The sequence below is a fragment of the Xiphophorus couchianus genome, chromosome 7 (genome assembly GCF_001444195.1).
Source record: "Xiphophorus couchianus chromosome 7, X_couchianus-1.0, whole genome shotgun sequence".
In the NCBI taxonomy this organism is placed as follows: Eukaryota; Metazoa; Chordata; class Actinopteri; order Cyprinodontiformes; family Poeciliidae; genus Xiphophorus; species Xiphophorus couchianus.
The window spans coordinates 17175788-17200929 of record NC_040234.1 but is presented as its reverse complement, the minus strand read 5'-3'; the positions used below and the strand labels follow the sequence as shown (position 1 = coordinate 17200929).

The 25142-nt window shown below is 37.6% G+C and overlaps 2 protein-coding genes across 2 annotated transcripts; both read left to right on the top strand.

Moving 5' to 3' along the window:
• Window positions 1-1603: 1603 nt before the first annotated feature.
• On the top strand, window positions 1604-14871 carry ttc21b (tetratricopeptide repeat domain 21B). The gene is made up of 29 exons (XM_028022255.1): window positions 1604-1948; window positions 2293-2419; window positions 2489-2599; window positions 3431-3597; window positions 3697-3819; window positions 4227-4384; window positions 4840-4924; window positions 5053-5151; window positions 5555-5750; window positions 5850-5947; window positions 6180-6380; window positions 6478-6607; window positions 7596-7753; window positions 7863-8087; window positions 8194-8432; window positions 8730-8802; window positions 9508-9618; window positions 9696-9834; window positions 10340-10446; window positions 10766-10954; window positions 11187-11297; window positions 11382-11463; window positions 11540-11690; window positions 11763-11924; window positions 13178-13373; window positions 13610-13834; window positions 13953-14073; window positions 14164-14231; window positions 14316-14871. Exons 1-29 carry the CDS (start codon window positions 1925-1927, stop codon window positions 14391-14393), a joined length of 3954 nt encoding a protein of 1317 aa, XP_027878056.1. The 5' UTR covers window positions 1604-1924; the 3' UTR covers window positions 14394-14871.
• A 1470-nt stretch (window positions 14872-16341) lies between these two features.
• Window positions 16342-25126, top strand: galnt3 (UDP-N-acetyl-alpha-D-galactosamine:polypeptide N-acetylgalactosaminyltransferase 3 (GalNAc-T3)). Its single transcript, XM_028022263.1, has 12 exons — window positions 16342-16511; window positions 16615-16894; window positions 18061-18598; window positions 19039-19211; window positions 20408-20557; window positions 20710-20944; window positions 21029-21146; window positions 21292-21492; window positions 23184-23315; window positions 23560-23661; window positions 23781-23933; window positions 24028-25126. The coding sequence occupies exons 3-12, from the start codon at window positions 18102-18104 to the stop codon at window positions 24139-24141; spliced, it is 1875 nt and encodes a 624-aa protein (XP_027878064.1). The 5' UTR covers window positions 16342-16511; window positions 16615-16894; window positions 18061-18101; the 3' UTR covers window positions 24142-25126.
• Window positions 25127-25142: the final 16 nt, after the last annotated feature.

The window sequence follows — 25142 nt, the reverse complement described above, 5'->3', positions numbered from 1 at the left end:
TTGTATAATTGGGCATAGTGCTGTGATCAATAACAGTCTGTACAAACCACAATGGATATAGCCATTAGAGTGCTAGCACAATATACCCCAGAGGATATGACTACATTGTCCTGTTCTAATAGGTTTTTACCCTGCTTTCTTTAAAAGTCCAACAACTCATGCAATATGTATTGTTTTCTAAGTACAACACCTTAGTTGTCTACTATGCTTAAGCTGTATTTTGAGTGTACTGTATAAGACAAAACTTTTTGTTTCAATTTTGTGTCACATAATAACAGGTGTTTATAAATACAGTGATCTGTAAAATGTGTATTTATAACAAAGTTTCTTAGCTGCAGCATTGGAGCTAAGTGTTGGAACACTGACTAAACTTGTGTGGTACAGTAATTGGCTGCTGTTGCACATGAAGCTCAATATCAACCTGATTTACTCTCCGATTGATCTTCAGAGGACAATGATTATATGTCAGAGTTAGTACTAAATAGTATCTGACAGAGCATGGAAGTGCCTCTGTTGGAACCGTTGCATGATAAACTCAACGCTATGGACATCGGACTGAAGTTAGTTTGTGGTGTTACATAACACTAGCCTTCTAGTTTCCAGGAATATGTTTCCAGTATGCACTACAAAGTTAGTGTCAGGGAATAATAACATTTCCAAGCCTTCTTGTCAAGATTAACAGAAAAAAACATGCAAATAGCTTAAATGAAATAGCTTCCGTCAAGGCTATCTTCTGAGAGTGTATTTCTGATTAACTGACAAATAAATTACCTGACAATGTGCTTACCTTGACCTTCGGTATATCTTTAAAATATATTGGCTAGGTTTTAAAATTATTTTTTTTTAAAAGGCCTACTTATACAAAATTATAAAGATAATTCTAAATTATCTATATTCCAGAGAAACAAAAATAATCATCAATGCTGCCTCTCCAGTGTAGACTGATGGTACTGTACTTTTGTGATGCAACATTTTCCTGATTCTCAAAGTAGCCAGTCAATACAATCCACAATTATATTTATAAATGACATTGTTAGATATATTAGTAGCTTCAATGTTTCTATTAGAAATAATTCCATTTTGGGGTATGTAATGACACTGAATGACATCTGTCACAAATGTTTGTATCACACATTATGATTTAAACCACAATTTTTACTTCAATTGTTTGATTTCATTGCAAATCAGAAAATATTTCAGTTGGAGAAAGCAAACGTCCACTCATAATAGGGGGATTTTGCACTGTATCCAATTAGTTTTTTTGTTGTTATTTTTATGGGTGCTTTTTGTAAAATTAGGAGGATATATATCAAAATTAGAGACAGAGTCTTGATGACTAATGAGAAGAGAAAAAGAGAGAATTATACCTAAAAGAAAATTCAAACAGATAAACTTGTTGACTCTTATAAAAAAGTATTTTTCCAGTACAGATTTGACACGAACCCAACAGCTAAGGATGTAAATTGAAACGTTGGATAATTGCGCCCCCTTACGTTGAAAGGAAGATTTACATGCTATATGCATCCTATAAGTCCCTAGTTTAGTCTGCCAGGCATGGACAGTAGCGATAATCCTTGCGTATAAGCCTTAAATAGGGTTAGGCTCATCAACGAGATTGTTAGACGAATGTTTAAGTAAAATTTACATCTGTGTGCGTCATGGTCAGTTTTACAACCAGCCAGCCATGCAAAGTGACGTCACTTTACGCGGCGTCCCAAGCCTGGAAGTCAAAAATGAGGGTTTTCTTTTTCAATCTCGTAACACAAACCGTTTCTTAGCTACCAGGCAACGCTGAAGGACTGAGTGCAAGATGGCGAAAATAAGACAGTTTCATCAGTAAAGCTGTATCGTTATAAGCAATTTTATTAGCGTGAAACATTGCGTTTTCCCTTCCGCAGTCAGTAATCCATCTAAAGCGTTAAAGATGGAGGAAGAAGACACAATCCTGGTAAGCAAAGCTCGCTAATAATAGCATTCGATGCTACATTAAAAAACAAATTATGAAAGAAACAAAAACAGTACAATCGGGAAGTCATTAACTATTAATATACTTTATTTACAAACTAGAGATAGTGGTCTGTAAGAGAAAGATCACATCAACAAGCAATTAAGGTAATATACCATGACGACGAATGTTATTTAACAGCAATGCCGTTCTTTAACTCGTTTTTGTCATAGCATAATATTTGCAGTTTTAATTTTCCTTTATTTAGGTAATCAAACTATTTGGACAGGCTGGTGCTCAAACTGTTTTAACTGGCTCTCCTTTTTTCTCGAAATGTTTTGCTCCAGGCTTTGATCAAGTACTACTGCTATGAAAAGTACTTCAATCATGCAATCAGTTCTGCCTCAGCTGCTCAAAGGAAATACAGTAGCCCCATCTACATTTTCTTCCACGCATATGCAAGTCTTATGCAAGGTATGATTTTAAAGGATTACTAATATGATTGGACGAGAGCCTTTGCCAAATGTTTTTATGTTTCATCAGGTGAAATTCAGGAAGCCACGGCAGAACTGGACACAATCAGAGATGATCGAGATCTATCTATCTGCACATTGATGGCTCTTGTCTATGCCGAGAAGAAAAAGCCAAACCCAGGTAATACAAAGTTTTGTAACGTGTTATATACGTAAAACATATTCTATCAAAAATACACAACATCTTGCAAAAACATTGACATCCCCTGAATTTCATTTTAAGTGATAGACCAACAAAAAATATATAGTTTTCTGGCACAATTGTAACATGCGATAAAATGATTTATAGTTTTCAGATTTTTTCACAACTAAACTGTCCTGTTTAGTGGTTTCTAGAAGGGCCCAAATGCAGAGAGACAGAGGCATTGAGTTGAGAATGAAGGTTTTACTGAAAATATGAGAACAAACACTTACAAAAATCCATGGGAGAACAGGGAACCAGAACAAAAACCAAAGATCCACAGGAAAGCAACTGGCAAGGAGACACAAGGATCACAGAGGGTAAAACAGGACCATGACAAGAGGAGACTAGAGGAACCAGTGAGGAGTGACTAAGGATAAGGTGCTTAAATAGGTGGAGGTTGAATTCTAGGTTGATGAGTTAATGGGTGGCAGGTGTGAGGGGAAGGCAGACTGAGGAGAGGGTGAGGGAGTGACACAGAGGGGGAAGGAAAGCACAGAGAGGACCAGGAAAAAAATCAAACATTAAGTAATAATAGGCACAAAAATAACCTAGAACCACCAAGAAAGAACTAAGCAAAAGAAAAACAGAAACAAGACTAACCTAATCAAAATAAGAAGCTAACACAGAATACGAAAACGAAAAGTTCAAGGTGCATATGAGTTCAGTCCCTCCCTCAATTAATTCTGTTTAGGACTACCTTTTGAGAAGTTCAATAGCTTTGATGCTTTTGTACACTGGCAAAACTAGGAAGTTTCTCTGTATGCACAGACAGAGACATTATTCAAGAACTTGATGCTAAGGTCAAGGAGGATCGTAAAAGTGCACCACCCAAGAGTCTTTACCACGCTGGGACCTTTCTCTGGCTGTTAGGCCGAAATGACAAAGCAAGAGAGTACACAGAGCGAATGATCAAGCTCTCCAATGGCTCAAGAGAGGTGAGAGTTTATTATTTTCGCAGAAAATTTACGCAGAATCAATAAACCTATCTTATGGGGGTGATTATGACATTTGTGATGTTCTTTTTTGTTTTAAAGGGCATAATCCTAAAAGCCTGGATAGATGTTACGTCAGGGAAAGACACCTACATCAGGAAGGCTGGGAAATACTTTGATGAGGCCCTGAAAGAAAGAGCAGATGTTTTTGCCCTAATGGGAAAGGTAATGATTTATTTTGATTATTCCAAATTGCAAATGTTATGATCTTATAATCCATTACCATTCCACATTTTACAATATCTTTCAAATGTTTAACTCACCATGTTGAATTTTGAGAACTCCAACTATGTACACTTTGTAGTAGTTCTGAAGGTATAGATATTTTAACTCTAAAATGATCGGCATAGTTATTGTTGAATATTTATATTTATATGTATTTCAGACAAGCAGAATGTTTTCAAATGCATGTATATCTTGTAGTTTCTTCAGACTGCAAGACATTTTAATTATTCTACCATATTGTTTCACACATTGGTCTGTCTGTGATAAGCTATTTAAAAATCTTCAAACATGTATTATAATAACTCTGTGCGTGTTATATTAATATAACCCTTTCCTTTTTCGTTTAGGCACAGTATTATGAATGTCGTCAGAACTACTCTGGAGCACTAGAGATGGTTAACCAAGTCATAGTGAGTTTCTCCGGGTTCATTCCAGCTCTCATTAAGAAAATGAAACTGCTACTAAGTCTTCAAGACTGGGATCAAACCATAGACGCTGCTCACAGGTAAATAATAAGAATCAACAGTTGTATTTTCCAAATAATACACCAACAGTTTGTACATCTCAGTTGAGACTGCATCTCAGGGTTTCAGAAAGTAGATTAATATTACAGGTGCAATCAGAAGTGGTTGAAACACTTGCATTCTGCATTTGGGATCCAAGGAAAAAAGTAAATTTGAAAATAAATAAAAAAACTCTAACCACTGGATACAGGTTTTTCATTGTTTGTACCTCTTTATATCATTGCCGAAGCCAGATAATACAGATATTTTTTTAAAAAGGTGCCCTCACTCTAATCTTTAGACTCTCCTTTGGCCTTCTCAGTTCCTTTCAGTTTTAATGGTGTTTGTCTGGCAGTTTAACCTAGTAGTGCAGGAGTATCAAATATTCTATTACTGTCAATGGAAGAAATGCGTTGGAGATTGACTTTTATTAACACCACCTTGGGTCATGTTTCAGGCTTTTACAGAAAGATAAAAATAACCTGGAGGCTCTGCGGATGCTGGCACTTCACTCTTTATGTAGAGATGGAGATATTGCAGAGGTACATTCAACAGATTTTCACCTTTACCTTACAAAATGGTTGGAAATTAGCATGATTCATTTAGTTGTTAGACAAAAACCATAGCAACATTCATTATCTCATAGAATCTTGTTTTTTCCCCTTGACAGGCAGTTTTACAACTTTCTAACCTCATCAACGGTTTAGACATACTGGAACCAAACAACGCAGAGCTTTGCTACAGAATGTCTGTCGCCTTCACCCGTGTTGTAAGCTTTGATGTTAATATGGATGTTAATATTGTTATTGTATCTCAAAGCTGTGATTTTAGAAGCAAATATGTTTTTCTCTAAATCTTTGCCTAAGTTGTATTACCATCTCAGTTCTTGTCATGACATGTGGTCCATAAATTATTTTGAATAATTTGACTTTCCAAATTTGACTATCTCTTCTATGTGAATCTAATTAGGCCTCAGCTAAATAAATTTTAAATATTTAAAAATTATTTAAAGAAGAGTTGTAGGATTTACAATGATTTAAGAACTGTTTCTATGTGTTATGTCGTCTTGTTTTTGACTTCACCTTGAAAACCTTTCTGAGCTTTTCATAGGACTTTTCCGTTACTATTGCTGCTTTTTAAAAAATCTATGCTGCGACTTTGTTGCTGTCCAGTGTGGACGCAGTGACAAAGTTATTGAGCAGACATTCCGAATGGTGGAGAGGGCTTATTCCATGTCGTCGAGGGATCCAGATTTAGCCACGGAGTTGGGCTACCAGATGGTGCTTCAAGGCAGAATCAAAGAGGCCATGAAGTGGTACAAGATCGCCATCACTAACAAGGAGAAAACTAGTGTTTCAGCTTTGACTGGTAATGTTTTTGAAATGTTTTTTTTTTTTCAGTAATAATCGTGACACTTTGGATCCAAATAAAGCAAAGCAAATGTTCTTCATTTTTTTCACTATGCAGGTATAGCTCGCTGTCAGGTAATCGAGGGACTACTTGACGATGCAGAACAGCAACTGGAATTTCTCTCAGAGATTCAACAATCTATTGGAAAATCTGGGGTAATGTTTTGTTGTGTTCTTATGAGAGAATCCTAAAACCAGTACTTGTAGTTCGGAAGCAAATAGGATTTACTAAGCTAACTAGTTCTTTGTTCTCATGTTGTAGTTCATAGATTCCTTTAATTAGCCTATATTGAAATCTCCACTCACATTTGCTGTTTTTTGTTTGTTTTTTTTTACTAAATTATTTGTTTAACCAATTCTTTCTTTTTAATGTTTTTTGTTGTATTAGGAGCTTTTGTATCTACAGGCTGTACTGGCAGGAAAAAAGCACCAGCCCCAGGCAGAGGTGACCAACCTTCTGAATGATGCAGTGGACACACACTTCTCCTCGCTGCAGGGCCTGCCTCTGGGAGTCGAGTATCTGGAGAAGATGAACCCAGACTTCCTGTTGGAGATTGTCAAAGAGTATCTTGCTCTTTGTCCTTCAAAGGTGAAATTGATATGTTTTTTGTCGGCCCATAAGTTACTAAAGAAGTTTTGGGGCTTCAGTATATTCCAAGCTAATTTGGAACACTTTGTTGTTTTAGCCTCCTGCTGCTGGCCAGCCTCCTGCTCCTCAGCTGCAGCACTGTGCCACGTTGTTGGATACTGTGGTTAAAATTGTGCCAGGTCTCCTTCATGCCGTCTTCTTGCTTGCCAAAGTCAGATACCAGTCTGGTGAGTAATACAAATAAAATGTACATGTGCTTCTCAGTAAATTAGAAGAGCATTGAAAAGTTGATTTGTTTCAGTAATTCACTTAAAACAAAGAGAATCTTAGTTTTACTAGACAGAGAGTGATATAGTTTAGGAATACATATTTGATTTAATTTTGATAATTGTGACTTACAGTGAAACCTAAAACTTTTTTACAAAAATATCAGAAAACTGAAAGAATGTCCATCTTAAATCTATGGCTATGAGACCCAGAGAAATAGGTTTGAGCGTTCTTGGTGATATTTGGTATTTTATCAACTTTATTTGTCCTTTGCCTTTTTAATTATTATTTATACTATTAAACTTGCTTGAATAGTAAAGCACTCTGATCAACCTATGCTGTTTATAAGGGGCTATATAAAAAAATTCATACAGACCGACTTTTACATGTATTTTACATTATGTAGTTAATAATAGATCAGGGCTCCTTTTGCATGAATAACTGCATCAGTGCAGCATGGAGGCGATCAACCTGTGGCACTACTGAGGTGTTCAGGAAGCTTAGGTTGCTTTAATAGGGGTCTCTAGCTGATCTTATTTTGTACTTGATAAAAATCTATCCTGTGTTTTGTTAAAGATTCTTCTGACTCCACGCCCATATAAGTCCCAGTCTTTTGTGGGCTTTGTTTATTTGTCCTTCCATTCTACTTTTGAAAAATATGCAAGGATGTAGCGCTCCATGAGCAATCAGTTTTCACATTTTTTAAAAATGTTTTTGCTTTTCATTGGTTATAAAGTATAGTAAACAAATATAACTACAAAAAAACTCTTGAAATGGATCATCCTGCATTTAATGAATCAATATATATATATATTTTATACAATGAATAACTGAAATGAATCAAGCTTTCACAAAATAACAAATTATTGAGATCCTTTTGCGTTTTAATTATTGATATATTTTTGTGTTTGTAATGTTTCAAATCACACTCTTTCTGTACCCCTTCAGGTGACATAGATGGTGCTCAGAGCAGTCTTAACCACTGCCTGGAGCAGTGCCCCTCTCACGCAGATGCTCATCTACTATTGGCCCAGATTCATCTTTTGCAGGGTAACATGATGCTTTGCAATCAGTCACTTGAACTCTGCCTCAGCCATAATTTTGAGGTAAAAACACAAGTACTCTAGTTTTCTTCAAATAAAATTACTCAAATTATTATGTTATTGATACAGATAACTTTTATCCAAAAGGTTTATGAACTGTTGTGCATTCTAGATACGAGATCACCCTTTGTACCACCTCATCAAAGCTCAGGCTAAGAAGAAGACAGGGGAGCTTGGGGAGGCTATTCAGACATTGCAGATGGCCATGAGTCTTCCAGGCGTCCGTAGAGCTGGTTCCTCATCCAACTCCAAGCACAAGAGGACAGAGCTGAACTCTGCTGACTGTGTGTCTCTCTTCTTGGAGCTAGCTGAGGCCCTGTGGCTCAATGGAGAGCAGGTATGATGTGGAGTTCTTATCCTCGACACAATTTAATTTTAATTTTCACAATTTCTGAGCTTTACGGAAAGAGTTATTAGACAATGAACTTATTTTCATGTTACAGCATGAAGCAGCAAAGGTCATGCAGGATGCCATCAATGAGTTTTCTGGGACTCCAGAGGAGCTGCGTGTCACTATTGCTAACGCGGACCTGGCGCTGCTGCGTGGTGACACAGAGCTGGCTCTGAGTATGCTAAGAAACATTACACCTGAGCAGCCCTACTATATTTCAGCCAAAGAGAAAATGGCAGATATATATTTGAAACACAGAAGAGAAAAACGACTTTATGCAAGCTGCTATAGGTGAGTTACGTTTTGATTCAAACAATAACAAAAAAAAAATAATCTGTCTGAAATGTAAACTAACATAAATTATCTGAAGGGAAGAGTGAACAGTAAAATCTGAAATAGTAAAGGAATATTGATCAGCTTCAGCTTCTGAAAACCTGAAGCTAAATTAAGTAAATGTGAGCGCTCTGTGTAGCAGAAAGCATATGACGTTTTTTTGGCTGCTTGGACTTACTAATGTATTAGTAAATCACATACAATACAAAGAGCTGTAAACGTAATGACATACATTATATGTGATATTTTCCACAGAGAAATGGTGGAGAAGCTTCCTAGTTCTCACACATATCTCTTACTCGGTGATGCATATATGAACATTCAGGAGGTTTGTGAAATACATGTTTTATTTTATTATCTAATGTTATCTGACGTTATAAGGATTTTGTGAACTTTAAAATACTGAAGGATTTCAGTTTCTGAAATTCATCCCAACAGCCCTGTTATTGTTCTGCTGTTAAGTTCTGTTGGCTTGCTAACCATGTAACAAATATCTGGCTATGTGTTTAAAAGTGTTTTTTTTGAATCCTTAAACAATATCTTATTTCAGCTGGTGTGCATAAAGAGTACAGAAAACTTCTGAAGCTTGGCTAACAAGAAAATGAAATATCCTCACAGTTCAGTTCAGGTGGTATAACAAAGAAAAGTAAGAATCAATAGTAACTGCTGAGAGTGGAAAAACACACAGCAGGCCTGTAGCTAAGAAACAGACTCCCATGGAGCAGATTTCAGACAAATCAGGGAACAGGGTGTATTACCTTCATGACTTTATGGGTGTTAACCTTGCCTAATAATGTTTACACATTCTTTGGTTGTGACACAAGATAAAACTTGGGTCGAGTAGATTTTTTTTTTTGCCTTTTCACCAACAGCAACTAATTTTAGCTAAACTTTCCAATAGATTGCTCTTTAAAGCATTATACAGTCCATTACCTTCTTACTACTTGTCCCAAGCTAATGATAATATTTACAAAAAACCTAAAACCAGCAGTAAACTATGATGCTACTTAAAGTCATCTGTGTTTATCTTCAGCCAGAGAAAGCCATTGAAGTTTATGAGCAAGCTCTGAAGAAAAACCCCAAAGATGGTGCTTTAGCAAGCAAAATTGGGAAAGCGTTGGTGAAGACTCACAACTACGTCAAGGTAGATTAGGTTATACACCCACATGTTTTATACACAGATAAAGTTGTGCTGACGCATGGTTGTTGTAATCATTCCAGGCAATTACTTATTATGAAGCAGCGCTAAAGACTGAGCAACAGAACTTCCTACGCTACGACTTGGCTGAGCTTCTGATGAAGATGAGGCAGCATGATCGCTGTGAGAGAGTTCTCAATGACGCTTTGGCTCATGATCCAGGTGCTTCTAAAATCCCAATATTTATGGCATTGCATAAGTATGTAGATAACATACAAAGATACTTGCCAAAAAACAGACTTCCAAAAACTGAGTTGGAAAGCTGTGAATGGGCAGTTTAAAGATTTTTAAAAACTGTTTAGTTCATCAGCAGCAAACAAAGTGTCTGGATCTTCTTTAATTTAAACTTCAACCAATATTTTCCAACCCTGCATATTTTAGATGTTTCCCAGCTTTATCACACCTAATTCAGATTATTCCAGTTTAGCAAAACCCTGCTAATCACCCATCAACTGAAATCATGAAACATGCAGGACAGTGTGCTTGAGGACAACGGTTGGAAAACACTGGACTAGATCAATAGGAGGGGCTCCAAAATTCACCCTACTCCTAGTGCACAAACATTTTTGTTGCTTATACCCTGCTGAACAATTTGACCCATACATTGCCGATTTACTTACACACTGTGATGCTGTTTTCCTGACTTTTTTTTTGTTTTTTCTTCCAGTGAATGAGCTGCCTGCTCTCTCAGATACCTGTCATTATCTAGTGCTGCTAGCTAAGGTTCAAATTAAAGGGGAAAAAAATGAAGAAGCTTTACTTTCACTACAGAAAGTAAGTGATTCCATTCACTCATAAAATATCTTGCTTGAATATTTCTCTTGACAAATGTAATGATTTTGTTTAATTTCATTCAATTCAGGTTATTTATATAACACACATTCATATATTTATGAGAAAAACAGATCTGATCTAGGTTCAATACATGGAATCTAAATTGGACTTGTTTTCAATCGAAATTACTGCAATACACTCAGATTCAGAACAGACATTTATACATTTTCTCACAAGAATACCTTAATTTTTACAGTAGCTGGTTTATTTATTTTTTTTTAATTTCCCTTAGTGATGTTGACTTATTTGTTGTTTATAGGCCCGAGATGTACAAGCCAAAGTCCTGAAGCGCGTGCAGCTGGAGCAGCCCGATGCTGTCCCGGCGCAGAAGCAACGTGCTGCAGAGATCTGTGCTGAGATCGCCAAACACTATACAAGTCAGAGGGGCTATGAGAGAGCGGTCAAATTCTACAAAGAAGCTCTTGTGTATTGTGAGACCGATCGCAAGGTCAGTGCAGCTGAATCAGAACGGTTCTGTGTACTTACTGCAGCTGCGGGCTGTGCTTAGCAAGCGTTTGCTTTTTTTAAAGTCTCGTTACATGTTTCTCAAATGATCTGTGATTTCAATTGCTGAAGCTCTTCTTTACGCTGAAGATCTGATGTATCTTCTCAGTGTTGCCATATTCAGAATGCTTTGACACAAAATCTATTCAGATAAATGTGCGCCCTTTCATACTTAGGTCATGCTGGAATTGGCACGGTTGTATCTCACTCTGGACGAGGTGGATTTATGCCAGCACCAATGCAGCGAGATTTTGAAGAATGACAATTTCAACGAAGACGCAACTCTGGTTTGTGTTGCCCCTTTACAGATGTTAGAAGATATTTTTTCAACTAAATCAACGACATAATTTCTAATGCATGTTTATTCTTAGATGATGGCAGACATTAATTTTAGAAAGCAGGATTATGATCGAGCACTTAGTAATTTTGAGCAACTCCTGACATACAAACCAGGTAACTCCTTTTCTTTGGCAAATATAAATAATAAGTGATCATTTCCCAAACTGAAAGCCAGCTGTTTTTTTCCCAGACAACTACCCAACTCTATCGCATCTCATTGACTTGTTGAGAAGAGCCGGCAAGTTGGAGAACATCCCCAGTTTCCTTGATAAGGCAGAAAAACATTGTTCCAGAATTAAATTGGACCCAGGCTTCAACTATTGCAAGGGGCTTTATCTTTGGTAAGTTTGGTCAATTTTAGCCAATCTTGTTCTTTCAAGTTTTGGGTCAAAAACTTCATGCCTTTTGCATAGGTACACAGGAGAACCTATCGATGCTCTGCTACATTTCAATAAGGCTCGGAAAGATAACGACTGGGGTCAGAATGCTGTATATAACATGATTGAAATCTTGCTCAACCCAGACAACGACACAATTGGAGGAGAAGTGTTTGAGAATTTAGATGGTGAAATTGGGTGAGTCTCACACAAGCTGAGTAATGACAATACAAGCCAATACAATTAGTAACTCAATTTAAAAAGTGAAAATATATTTCAAGGTTTTATTTCTGATCATTTGAATATTTGTGGCTTACAGTTAATGGGAACCCAGAAAAAATAATTTTCAGAACAAGTACTAAGAGGTTGTGAATTGAGTTATTGAAACAATATTGTAATTTATCATGAAGCATCTGCAGGCATTATTATACCCAAACATTCTGGGCCTAAATTTATATAAAATGTGAAAAAAACCAAGTTTCAGATCTTTACTTCATAATATATTTAAAAAAACACATCTTTTTTGTCACATAAAAGTCTTTTAGGCACACCATGGGAAGCCAGGTACCAAGGCAGATTTATTCTACAGTAACAATACTATTAACTAACTGTATCAAGACTCCATCTGATATCAAAGTAGACAGGCGAAATTACTGAAAGGGAACCTGTATTTGCATGACCTTGGGCTGTTTTGATTATTTGTAAGGGTGCTTAGATGGAGGGATGTGTGAGTTTAACTCCTGAAGGTGTGAAGTTATTGTGAGAAGGGTTGAAACCTCACAGAACTCAGCACCCAGGCACAACAAATGGGAGGTAGCTTCTGCTCCTGAATGAATCAAGCATCCAACCCAGAAATGTCTCCACTGCGAAGCACAGGAGAAACAGAACAAAGAGACACAAAGAAGTAAAAGGCACCAGATCTCCTGACCAAGGAAGGGAAAGCACAGTTTCGTCCTATCTAATGCCACTAGAGCCAGATGTCTTGACTGCCAAGTGTAAGAGTGCTTTTAAACTGAACTGCACAATGGGATACAGCGAAATGGTTTAGATTAAAAGGTATTAATGTGTTAGAATGTCTCAGTCAAAGTCTAGTCCTATGTCCACCATATTGTTAAAAAATATTTTTTCTTGAGTTTCAAATAAAACAAAGGTTTTTTAAATATTTCATTATTTTATTAGTTTTCCCTCGTCAGTTTTATTTAGTCTTTCTTTGTTTCCATTCCTTCACTGCAGTATTTTTATTCAAAGCAAAAGGCCTCGTGGTAAAACATGCTGATGTCGTTTCAATGTAAAACTATTTTTAAATTGCCATTATTATGTGGACATGTAAAGCTGTCTGGTCTGGGATAAGCCTCCTGTTTCTCAGGATCCTGACAGTGCCTTTGGTACAGAGTGTGTGCCTCAGTTTTAAATATTACAGACTTTGTTACAATTCAATTTTGTCTCCTTAGCAACTCCACAGAAAAGCAAGAGTCTGAGCAGCTTGCTGTGAGAACAGCAGAGAAGCTTCTCAAGGAGATAAAGCCTCAGACGCCGGGCGGACACGTACAGCTCCGCATCCTGGAGAACTACTGCTTGCTGTCTACTAAACAGAAGGCCAATGTAGAGAAGGCCCTCTGTGTTTTCACAGAGATTGCAAACAATGAGGTAACTAAACTCCAGATGGTGCACGACATTATTCCTTCTTGTGTAAATATACCCATACTAGTGGCTGGTAACTTTGCATTTTTTCAGGCCATCTCCTTATATTGTTAATTGACATTTTGTTATCGGCCTTCGTTTTTCCGTGTCTTATTATTAACCAGTTTAGAGGTAATTTTTGTGCTATAAACTGATGGCTAGGGACTCATCCTGCCTCTCCTGCTTTCTATTGTCGGATTCAGAAAGACCACGTTCCAGCTTTGCTGGCCATGGCAACAGCATACATGATGCTGAAACAAACTCCTCGAGCCAGGAACCAGCTCAAACGAATAGCCAAGATGAACTGGAACATTGCTGACGCTGACGAGTTTGAGAAGAGCTGGCTGCTCCTGGCTGATATATACATCCACTCGGGGAAGTATGACATGGCCGCAGATCTTCTAAAAAGATGTCTCAATCATAACAAGGTGAGCTTGAACATGTTGTTACTCTTTAAATAAGGCATTAGTTCAGCATTCTCCACACACATGGACATTTGTGTTTTGTCTGACACAACTTTTAATCTAAAAATGTTTGTTTGTCCAGTCATGCTGCAAAGCTTATGAGTATCAGGGCTACATAATGGAAAAAGACCAGGCGTTCCGTGATGCAGCTCTCAACTATGAAATGGCTTGGAAATATGGAAATCAGAAAAATCCAGCTATTGGTATGTCAAGCAAAATCAGATGTCAAGTTCTACTCACATGAGTTAAGGGAAAGTTACATTTATAACATCAAATGTCTGCGTTTCATTTAGGATATAAGCTTGCTTTTAACTACTTGAAAGCAAAGAGGTACGTTGAGGCCATAGATGTGTGTCATAAGGTGAGGCATCTGAAAATAAATGATCACAGTTTGTTGTCTTTGATGTGGTTTTATGCTTTAACACAACTCCATTTCTGTCTACAGGTTCTCGCTGCTCATCCAGATTATCCAAAAATGAGGAAGGAAATCCTGGACAAAGCTCGTGCTGCCTTGAGATCATAGAGTTGCATGTTTTTGCGTGTGTGCCTGAGAAAGATTGAAAAAGTTGCTTATTGTGTTAAAATGAAAATGTAGTTATTTTTCTCAGGCCTTTGAGCAGACCCTCAAACACATGGTTTTATAGATTTTTCTGAGCAAATGAAAAGTTGGTTTCTGACAGTTTACAGAGAAAACAGAGGAGAGACTTTGGGGAATATGCACAGCTGAAAGCTTCTAGCAATGAAACGACTATATAAATGTTTTTTCAGATTGAAATGTAAATCTTAGAAACATTTACATTTTACTAGTCCATACTGACCCTCTGCTTTCCAGAGGTATTTGTGAAAGAGACTATCCAGTGATATGTTTTTGTTCTATAAACAAATGTAAACTGACAGTAAGAACATCTGATTAATAAGGCATACATTTTCACTGTAGGATTTTACTCAAAAAAAAGTTTTGTTTTTAAAAATGCATTACTAAATTAAAAAAGCTAATTCTGCTTTTTATGAATTTGTGAAGCGTTTTCTTGCTTCAGCCCAGGCAATTTCAATTGATATGTGTATTCTGAACTGTAATCAGCTGAGTCAGGCATTGTAAAGCAGGGAAACATCTTAAACATGTAGGGCAGTATGCCTTGAGGACCAGGGTTGGGAAATACTGATGTAGTGCAATACCTACCTTCAAAAACAGTTCTGTTATTGAGATGGTCTGGGATGCTTTGCTGCTTCAGGATCTGAAAAACTTGCTGTGATTGTTGGAGTCATGACCTGTGCTCCTGAAGGACGATGTCCAGCCGTCAGTTTGCAGCCTGAAGCTTAAGCACACTTTGATTGTGCAACAAAGCAATTATCCGACAAAGACCAGCAAGTCAATCTCTGTATTCCTTAAACACGTGAAAGTAATCTAGTCAGATTGACATACACCCTAATGTATTAGTAACTGTGGCATGTCCTTAATATGCTATCTATACTGAAAAAAACCCACAATGTTACTGAAAATAAATAATTCAGGTAAAGAGTGACCCAAAATTTCTCCACTATGATGCAGGCATTATCAGTTATAAACTCTTGACACCAGTTGTAGCAATTAAGGGTGTTTTATGGAGCAATTACTTTTTCACAGCAGGTCAGGATTGTGTGTTTTACTAAATAATGTAATCATCCTTGCAAAACTGCATTGTGTCCTTTTTGTATTATGTTGAAATTGGTTTGATGATCTGAAACATTTATGTGTGGTTAAAAAAAGTAATTCAAAGAACGAAATCTGCCAAGGGGATATTCTTTGTCAGAGCACTTTCAAGTTTTTTCATAATACTGATAATCTGTTATGTTTTTGTTGTTGTTTGTTTTTGTTTTTATGTGCCACCCCGAGACTATTGATCCCCAATCTGGGCATCCTTCACAAAACTTTCTGAAGGCAGGCATGGTGATTGATAACTGAACTTTTAATTGTTTTATGGGTGGAAGTATGTTTCAGAAGAATCCTTTTGAAACATAGTTGCAGTTTTTTGCTACAGCATTCTTTCTATTTTATGAACCTCCTAAACGATGATGAGCATACGGCACCTACAGACGTGACCCGCAGGACACAGTCAGCATTTTAATGGACATAATATATTGGCTTCCTGCCACGGGAAGCGATGGGGGGGCACAGTCCACACAGATGGAGTCACTGAGAGACAGACTCCAAATTGGGCACCAGGGGAGGCTCAGCTCGGCTGGAGCTCGTTTCTCTGCTCCCTCAATCATCCAAATCGTTTTGAGCTTTATCCTTGGGACATTTCAGAGATTAGACAAGCGGTGAGTGTCAGCTTTCATCACTTCTATCAGAAAAAGAGAAATAAAAAACTAAAGCCGCTCACGTGCTGGATGATTATTCGTAACTTCAATGATTCGTTTCGGATAATTTTCTGTTTATTAGTTTCTTAATCGACTCTGAAGTTTTAAGCTCTACGAGCAGGATGCGGTGCTTCCCAGTAGCGTGATTGGACGCGGTGGGGTATGTGGCGTTCCTCCGTTATTTGTAACCCAGCAACTGCCCCAGTGAATGGCCAGTTGAACAAATCCTATTAATGACACCGCTCCAGACTCTCAGCAGCTCCGATGGAAACACTCTGGTTTCGCTTTGGCTCAGCTACAGGTTTGTTCCTGTCGTCTACGTATTTGACTGAAATCAACAATTAGCTTCAAAAATGTAAAAGAAGAATGCTCTTGTTTGGATAAGAGTTATCTTTGTGTTCCAGACATGGATTCTGACCATTATTTTGACACGCAGAGGTCTGGTGTGCGCACGCGCACCGCTGTGCCACCGCCTTCTACCTGAGAGGAGCACACCTGGAACCAACGAGACGGAAGTTTGTTGAAGTCAGAGAGAAAACTAGTGTCTTTTTGAAAATTCTCCCTTTTTTGTGGGATTAAAGCAGCAAACAGATGATCGCCACTTAGAGCAGAATGCCATTCCCGTGGATTTTTAAAACTTCGTTAATGAACTGCCAAGCGTAAGCTTCAGTTCAGCGACTTGTGGTACGTGTTGTTTTGTTTGAAGGAATGCGAAATCACTTGTCATTTTGATACACATATTTAAGACAATTTCGATTAAGAATTTACAGATCCTTGTTCCATTTGAACCATGTGTGGTTAATGTTTTGGTGGTAATTAAGTTATGTTTACTGGGTTTTTTTATATATTAAAGTTCATGTTGAACTGAAACTCATTTTACGCCGTTAAGAAAACCTTAGAATTAAATCAGTAAAATTGGTTTAGCAATTTGCATACATTATCTATGGATGGACGTTTCTTCTGCTATAAATTACATATAATTTTAGAGCTCAAACTAAGTTAAATTCTAACTAATATATAGTATAAGAAATTGGATAAATTCCAAACAATTGAAGGTGTTACCTTCAGGCTAAAACGACAGGAAGAGCAAAGGGAGTGTTTTTTTTCTTTCTTAAAACATAAAATATAATTCAATCGTAGGCTAATATGTTTAACATTCAATCCCACAAAGGGATTTCCTGGCACAGCATGTGCCATTCATTTTGACCTTTGTATTGTCGTTAAATTATTGTGATTTGGCTATGAAGTCATCTTTAAATTATATCTTTAAAAGTAAATGGCTTGTACAGTTGAGACCAAAATTATTTATGCCTCTGACAGATTTGGGTTTAAAGTAATCATTTAGTATATTCAACACATTGCTTATGACTAAAAATGATATTAACTTTCAAAAAAATAAATAAATCATACCCCCAAACGTGGTGGTATGATCAATTTTGGGTTTGATTGTAAAGATGTGATGATGATGTATCTAAATCATGATGTGAGAATCCAACCTCTCCTACCCAAATAGAGCTAAAATATAATGAAATGTGTGTGCTTTCTATGATGTTCTTAATCCCAAAAAGTATTAAAATAATCCCCCTTTTATTTTATGTTATGTTATTATGTATGAATAATTTTTAAAAAACACTTTGACAATAACTCTTCATTGTAGGAATGTCCAAAATGGCAAAATTCAGTACAATCTCAGAATACAAACAAACTTTGAAATAACTCTGCAGTATAGCACCAACACATGGTAAATAATGTGTAATTTGCATCTAATGGTTACTGCTGCAGGATTTTTCTGTCTTATATTAAGCACTGCATTTAGTTTGTTAATGTATGAGCATGTGTGTTTATTACAGCTGGATCTTCATCCACAACCAGCCACAGCCAAGAAAAAAGAATGACTGTTTTTCGAAGAGTTCTCCGAAGACCACTGCACCCACTTAAATTGGTCATAGTGACCTTAGTGTTTGTCACATTTCTGTTTTTAATACAATGGGAAGTGGGGGCACAAAGCCAACAGGAGGATCCCTGGCTGAAGGAGATGGCGGTGAAGCGTGACAGCATGCTGGGAATGGTCATGGGGGCTGTCAATAACTTCAAGCATGCAATGCCAAAGATGCAGATCAAAGCCCCCGTACGGCAGCAGGATAAACCAGGGGGAGCCTCCTGCCTGCCGGGTCACTACACTGCTGCTGAGCTCAGGCCGGCTCTAGAGAGGCCACCCCAGAACCCTCTCTCTCCTGGAGCTGCTGGGAAACCTTTCCACACGGATTCGCTCAGTCCCGAAGAACAGAAGGAGAAGGAGAGGGGTGAAGAGAAGCACTGCTTCAACGTTTATGCAAGCGATCGCGTCTCCTTGAGCCGAGACCTGGGCGCAGACACAAGACCACCAGAGTATGTGCACATCTTTATAAACTTTTTATGTAGACACAGTAATCCAACCCTACTGTCAAATCTAAGTAAATTACTTCTATTTACTCTTAGTAGCAGAGGAAAATGTTTGGCCAAAACCGCTGAGATGATTGTATTGACTAAGATATTATTTTTGCATGCCGTCTTGATCTTTGTGGCTGAGTTCAGATGAAAGTTGAAATCTAAGTACTTGATTGTAGTCACCACATATCGCAGGCAGAAAGGTCATCCATCTGAATTGCTAAACGGGTTGGATGTATTTGAACTACTAAGCAACATCTCCCCTATTCCAGCTTAAAGGTTGACATATGCAGCTAAAGGAGACTCCCCACTGGCAATGTCCCACAGATGTAGTAACCACAGTCTCTTAAGACTTTCAGGATAGTCACATCTTTTTTTTCCCATTGTTCTCCTTCTTGCAGATGCATCGAGCAAACCTTTAAGCGCTGTCCCCCCTTGCCGACCACCAGTGTGATTATTGTGTTTCACAACGAGGCGTGGAGCACTCTGCTGAGGACGGTTTACAGCGTCCTCCACACTTCCCCTGCAATTCTCCTCAAGGAGATCATCCTGGTGGATGACGCCAGTGTGGATGGTAAAAATTTAAATGGGACCCTTGTAAAGACCACTCTGCTGAGCGTTTGGGTTCATTACAGGCAGCATACTGGGTGGGCAGCTCATAGGGGAGAACTATACTCCTTCTGTGGCTTTTGATGTCTAATAAAGAAACTCAAGAGGCTGTTGGTGAATACTTTCTAAGGATTTAGCAGTGTCTAGCCTCAGAAGAGATAATACAACAATATTGGTCAGATGTATTAAGAAACTAGCATACTGGGAAGTCTTATCCAAGCAGGACATACATTTACCTCTGTTACGCCATTTAAAGTCAATATATGAAGTACTCTATGTTTGCATCTTTTTAGAGCGCTACTGCTTAGAAATGTATTATCTATTTCCAATCTCCATTTTCAGTAAAGGACTGTACTGTCTATGTCAATTTTAGCCAATTTTGATTTCTCTTCAAAAACGTTCAGAGCATTTGAAATATTTTGCCTTGGCTTCTTGCGATGAGTGGTTTACATATTTGTCCCTTTCACAATTCAATTGGTAATTGGGTTGGCATTGCTAACTTTAGACAGCAGTCTCTTTGTTTTCCAGGAAATGTAAACTATTATCTTAATGGTGACATTTCCAATATGCTAATATTTACAAATCCAGCATGCTTCACAACTGACAGAAGTTGTAAGAGGTTGTAAGCAGAGCAACCTAGCTTTGATATGTTTATCCTTCCTGGTATAAACCGTAAGTCTTGCCATCATTCTCTATCTTGTAGTCAGCTTTTTCTCAATTCAATCCTGTGCTCCTTTGACAAAATGTTCCAGTCCAGGTATAAATTGATTTAATGTAGCAGAAGTAAAAAAAATGGCTGGGATCAAAATGATGAACACCAACCACAGTCCGACTTTGAACACTAATAATGGAAAATATATAGCTATAAATGTTGTTCCTGCAGTAGCAACCATCACATTGAAGACTGCTGTAGTTACCGTGATGTGGTAGTGCTTAGATATGGTGTATTGACGGCTTGTAAAACGATCATGGAAGAAGATTTTTGAGTTTTGGTGAAGCTAAACACTCCTCTGATCCAGTCACCAGACCATTTTACAGTTCATTTCTAATTCTGGTAGTTATTTTGAACTTCACAGAAACAATTAATTTCTCATTATCCGCATCTGTTTTTTGCATCCCAGTTTTCAACAGACTCTTTTAATTACAGTCTTACATTTTCAGATGTATTGAAGGATGACCTGGATGAGTATCTGAAGCAGCTGAACAATGTCCAAGTAGTCCGGCAGCGAGAAAGGAAAGGACTCATAACCGCTCGCCTGCTGGGTGCCTCTGTGGCCACCGGTGACACCCTCACCTTTCTCGACGCCCATTGTTAGTCAACACCACTCACGTCACCAAACACTTAAACTATTTTACACACGCCCTTAATTATGCACTGTATTGTACTTGAAAATGTTTGTGATTGTAGCGATGAATAGTAATAGAGCTGTGACAGGCTGTCTTCTCTATACATGTACTAACAGGTGAGTGTTTCCATGGATGGCTGGAACCTCTGCTGGCAAGGATTGCTGAGAACTACACCGCCGTTGTGAGTCCTGACATAACAACTATTGACCTCAACACATTTGAGTTCATGAAACCTTCCCCATATGGTCAGCACCACAATCGGGGGAACTTTGACTGGGGTCTCTCTTTTGGCTGGGAGACTCTACCCGATCATGAGAAGCAGAGGAGAAAGGATGAAACGTATCCCATAAAGTAAATACAGTGTCTGACTCAATAGAGAGTGTGACCATTGTGTGAAGATTTAATCTCCTGTATTAAAATCCTTGTACTTTATAGGACTCCCACGTTTGCTGGTGGACTCTTTTCAATCTCTAAAGAATATTTTTACCATATTGGAAGCTATGATGAAAAAATGGAAATCTGGGGTGCTGAAAATATTGAGATGTCATTTAGGGTAAGATGTCACTTTGGTGTCATTTTCAGCATCAGCTTTCTTATTTATAACTGCCTTTCAGCCTAGGAGTTTTTCCGGTTTCCAGAAGGTGTCACGGGTGTGTCTAACTTTGCATCTGTTTCTGCTGGCTTCCATTGACTTGCAGGTGTGGCAGTGTGGTGGACAGCTGGAGATTATCCCATGTTCCGTTGTTGGTCATGTTTTCCGGACCAAAAGTCCACATACATTCCCCAAGGGCACGCAAGTGATTGCTCGGAATCAGGTACGACTAGCTGAGGTCTGGATGGACGAATACAAGGAGATCTTTTACCGTCGTAACCAGCAAGCTGCACAAATGGCCAAGAATGTAAGTGCCAGTTTTGCTATTGATACACTTCTGAAATTATGTCAATTAAATGTACTTATCTTGAAGGAGTAGCAAATTGGTCCTGAGGCTGTCTTGTGTTTCCACCACTTATGGCTGTGTATGCGTGTTTTCAAGACCACTTATTATCACCCTCTTTAGACAAGCTTGAGCAAATCCCAGCTCCTGTTCTTGAAATGCTTACAACAAGCCTTAGCTCTGATTATAAGTTACTTCAGATACTCTCACAGGCCAAAGCATGTTCTCTCCAGGAGAAAAGTTTAGGAGTTTAATTTTCTATACAAATGCTTTTAACACACACACACATCCCCACAGATGCTTTCTATAGCATCTAGTACTGATGCTATCAAAAGAACATCAATACTACTTCATAACATACTCGTGGTGCTGGGTAACATGCTCTTGAAGGGGCCATAAACATTTCTGTAAGAGGTTTACTTCACACAAAGAGGTCAATCCAGTCCTACAGATTTCAAACAGACATGCTGTTGTCCACAACTTCCTAGGGTCCAGTGTGCTAAACTCTCTTCACTGTATTAATAAAGAGCTCTTGTCATTTTTTCCCCTTCACCCCTTTTCCATTCATTTAGTTTTTAAACAGAACTACAATACAGGTAGTTGTTTCGTAATGGACCAACACTATGTATTTAAGTTTGAATACAATTTCTTGCCACATATTTTTAGATTTTATTTTTATCTGTAAGCGCTATTACCATCAAGTTTTAAAAAGATTGATGATCACTCAGAAGGCATCCAAATTTTTTTTATTACTATTGTGCCACATGTGGCTTCCATCAAGTTGAAAATCATTCCTTAAAACAAGGCAAGTTTCAGTTTCCAAATGTCCAAATGAATGTAGTGAAGTATGCCCATATGCACCCATTATAATTTTGTTGAGCATTTTTCACTCTTACGATTTTGAGAAATAAATGTTTTTTTATGTCTTTGAAAACAAAGCTTATAGTTTGGTACTAGGGTGTCATTGTTTACTAGGGTGTAACTAATTTATTCCTTGCCAAGAGAGTGACTCTTTTTTTCTCTCCCCCTCACCACAGCACAGCTGTGCAAATGTTATTGCAAAATTAAGAGGTTGCAGATTTAAAAATCTTAAATGCCTTTTAATCACTTTAAAGTGAACATGTCACAGTTTTTAGTTGAGGTAGGTCAAATACTAATAAATTTTCCCTTGTGTATGACAGGTCTAGTATTAAAGTCTTTTTGTATTTCTTCAGTGCATATGAACTTAAACCATTTTTTAATCTTAAAATGCATCAACAACAGCATGTAATCTGATGCATTTTCTTTTTTGTGAAAAGAATCTGAAAGATTAGGGACACATTCTTTGTTGCATAAAATCAGTTCCACTTTTGTTTTGAATTCTACTTTTATCAAGCTATGTTTAATACAATGTAGTTATAGTACTTTTATATTTTTCCTAAAAAATCTGGAACAGCAAGTTAGATCTCAGAGGAGACAGAAGACCAATGTCTTTCAGGAAATGGCTGATTGGTGGATTCCTAATTTTTAGTAATCTATATAAAAACACTTATTTAGTTTTCCAATTATTTCAAATCTTTGTGTGTACTGATGAGACATATGGCCAGGAGAGTGTCTTTAAATGCTGAAATCTTTAGCTACCCTCTAACTACTTTTGTATTTTATCTTTATGATAGAGAAATTTTGGAGATATTTCCAAACGTGTGGACCTCCGGGAGCGACTGCAGTGCAAAAGCTTCTCGTGGTATTTGAACAACATTTATCCAGAAGTTTTTATGCCTGATCTAAACCCAGTCTTCTTTGGCTCGGTAAGATCACACTCTCTACCACCAGTTCTCCTCATTTCAGACCCCATAGCTCTGTCTAGCCACTGTGAGTTTTCTCTTGGGATTTCTGTTGGGTACAAGTCAGTTCCAATTTAACACCACTAAAAGCACTTCAGAGGCTGAAGTTGTTTGAACAGCTTGTGTTGGATGTTAGTTTTTCATTTTGTTTCCTCTTGCTCACTTGCACTTTCCAATTTTTTCACTCCTTTTTTTTTTCCTTCTATAGGTAAGAAATGTGGGGAAAGACACATGTCTGGATGCTGGAGAGAACAACGAGGGTGGGAAACCGCTGATTATGTACCCATGTCATGGACTAGGTGGAAACCAGGTCAGTAAAAAAAATAAATAAATAAAAGCACTTTCTATCTGTCTTGTCAAAACCATGGTGGGATTTCACCACCTTTTTTTGATGGTGATTTAATTTTCCAACATTTCCTGCACCCCCAGTACTTTGAGTATTCCACACGTCACGAAATTAGACACAACATTCAGAAGGAGCTGTGTTTGCATGGGGCAGGGTTGGCTGTGACGCTGGAAGACTGCCAGTACAAAGGCATGAATACATTTGTAGGAACCCAACAAAAATGGGAGCTGAAGGATGTGAGTTTGCTCTTTTCCATCTGTTTCATTTCAGATTCTTTGGTTACCCTTTATGTGTATAGTCGAGTAGTAATGTTATCCCCTCTTTCTTTAGAACCAGTTACTCTACTTGCCAGGATTGAACATGTGTCTAACTGCCCATCATGAGAATCCATATTTGGCTCCATGCAACCCCTCAGACAAATATCAACACTGGTCCTTCGTCTGAGTCTGCAAACCACTACTTTGCAAATGTCGGCTTTGTATGCATGAAGCATACAAGGACACAAGTATCTCATAATGTATGCAACTTTTTTTTAGATTACAAACTACATTGAATTTTAATTTATTTTTTATACATAAAAGGACTAAACTTTGCTGTTGCTGCTGTTGAAAATTCTGGACTTTGGAAGAATACATCATGTGCCTCTGCTACAAGAATTCATTCAGTTGCACATTAGACAAGTGCCTTTTATGTTTTAGATCACTTTACAACCAAAGCATACACCTAATAATCAGTTAAAGCTGCCATGTACTGCAACAAGATACACTAAGGATGTGCATTACAATCTAAACAGTAAAAGTGGTGATAAAAAAAGTCCTAATAAAGTGATGGACAGTACAAATAGGAAATTTCCCTTTAAAACTATGAAGTGCCCCAGATCGCACTTTTTTTTTTATTAGTCTTTATATGAAATTGGTAGTGGTTGGGTAATTTTTTTTCTGAAAACCATCTGGGGTTCAAGTAGTTAAATCAAGTTATACAAACTTTCCTTTTTTAAGAGCTATTTTTATAATGCAAGAGATTGTAAAAAGACCACTTGATTTGTTAACAGAGTGTGTGTGAAGATGTTTAAATATCAAAAGACAAAATTTACAGTAACTGCAAACTGCAATGTAAACATGAGTAGTAAAGCATCATGAGTGATAAATATGTAAATTATTTGAGGGTTTATGCTTTGGTGTTTATGAAGGGGAACTCTCAGTTTAGCATAAGAAACTCCACTTAATAATTAAAGGCTACTGCAGGAGTGAATCTATGAATTTCTGGTGCAGGCACTAGTGTTTTGAGGGCTGTGAATGTTGCGTTGGGGCTTCAGATTGAACGTGGTGACTTTTCTGACTTTACTGACAAATGGCAAATGTTTTGTGTTCAGTGTACTAAAGTCTGAAGATGTGATTATGAGATAAATAAATTCTTTTGGGTAAAGCCAGCTTCACTCACGATTC

Coding starts and splice junctions, on each gene's coding strand:
- ttc21b (XM_028022255.1), top strand. CDS start 1,925: ATGGAGGAAGAAGACACAATCCTG. Junction 6,608..7,595: donor CAAAGTCAGATACCAGTCTG/GTGAGTAATACA, acceptor GTACCCCTTCAG/GTGACATAGATGGTGCTCAG. Junction 14,232..14,315: donor CCATAGATGTGTGTCATAAG/GTGAGGCATCTG, acceptor TTCTGTCTACAG/GTTCTCGCTGCTCATCCAGA.
- galnt3 (XM_028022263.1), top strand. CDS start 18,102: ATGACTGTTTTTCGAAGAGTTCTCCGAAGACCACTGCACCCACTTAAA. Junction 21,493..23,183: donor CTGCACAAATGGCCAAGAAT/GTAAGTGCCAGT, acceptor TCTTTATGATAG/AGAAATTTTGGAGATATTTC. Junction 23,316..23,559: donor ACCCAGTCTTCTTTGGCTCG/GTAAGATCACAC, acceptor TTCCTTCTATAG/GTAAGAAATGTGGGGAAAGA.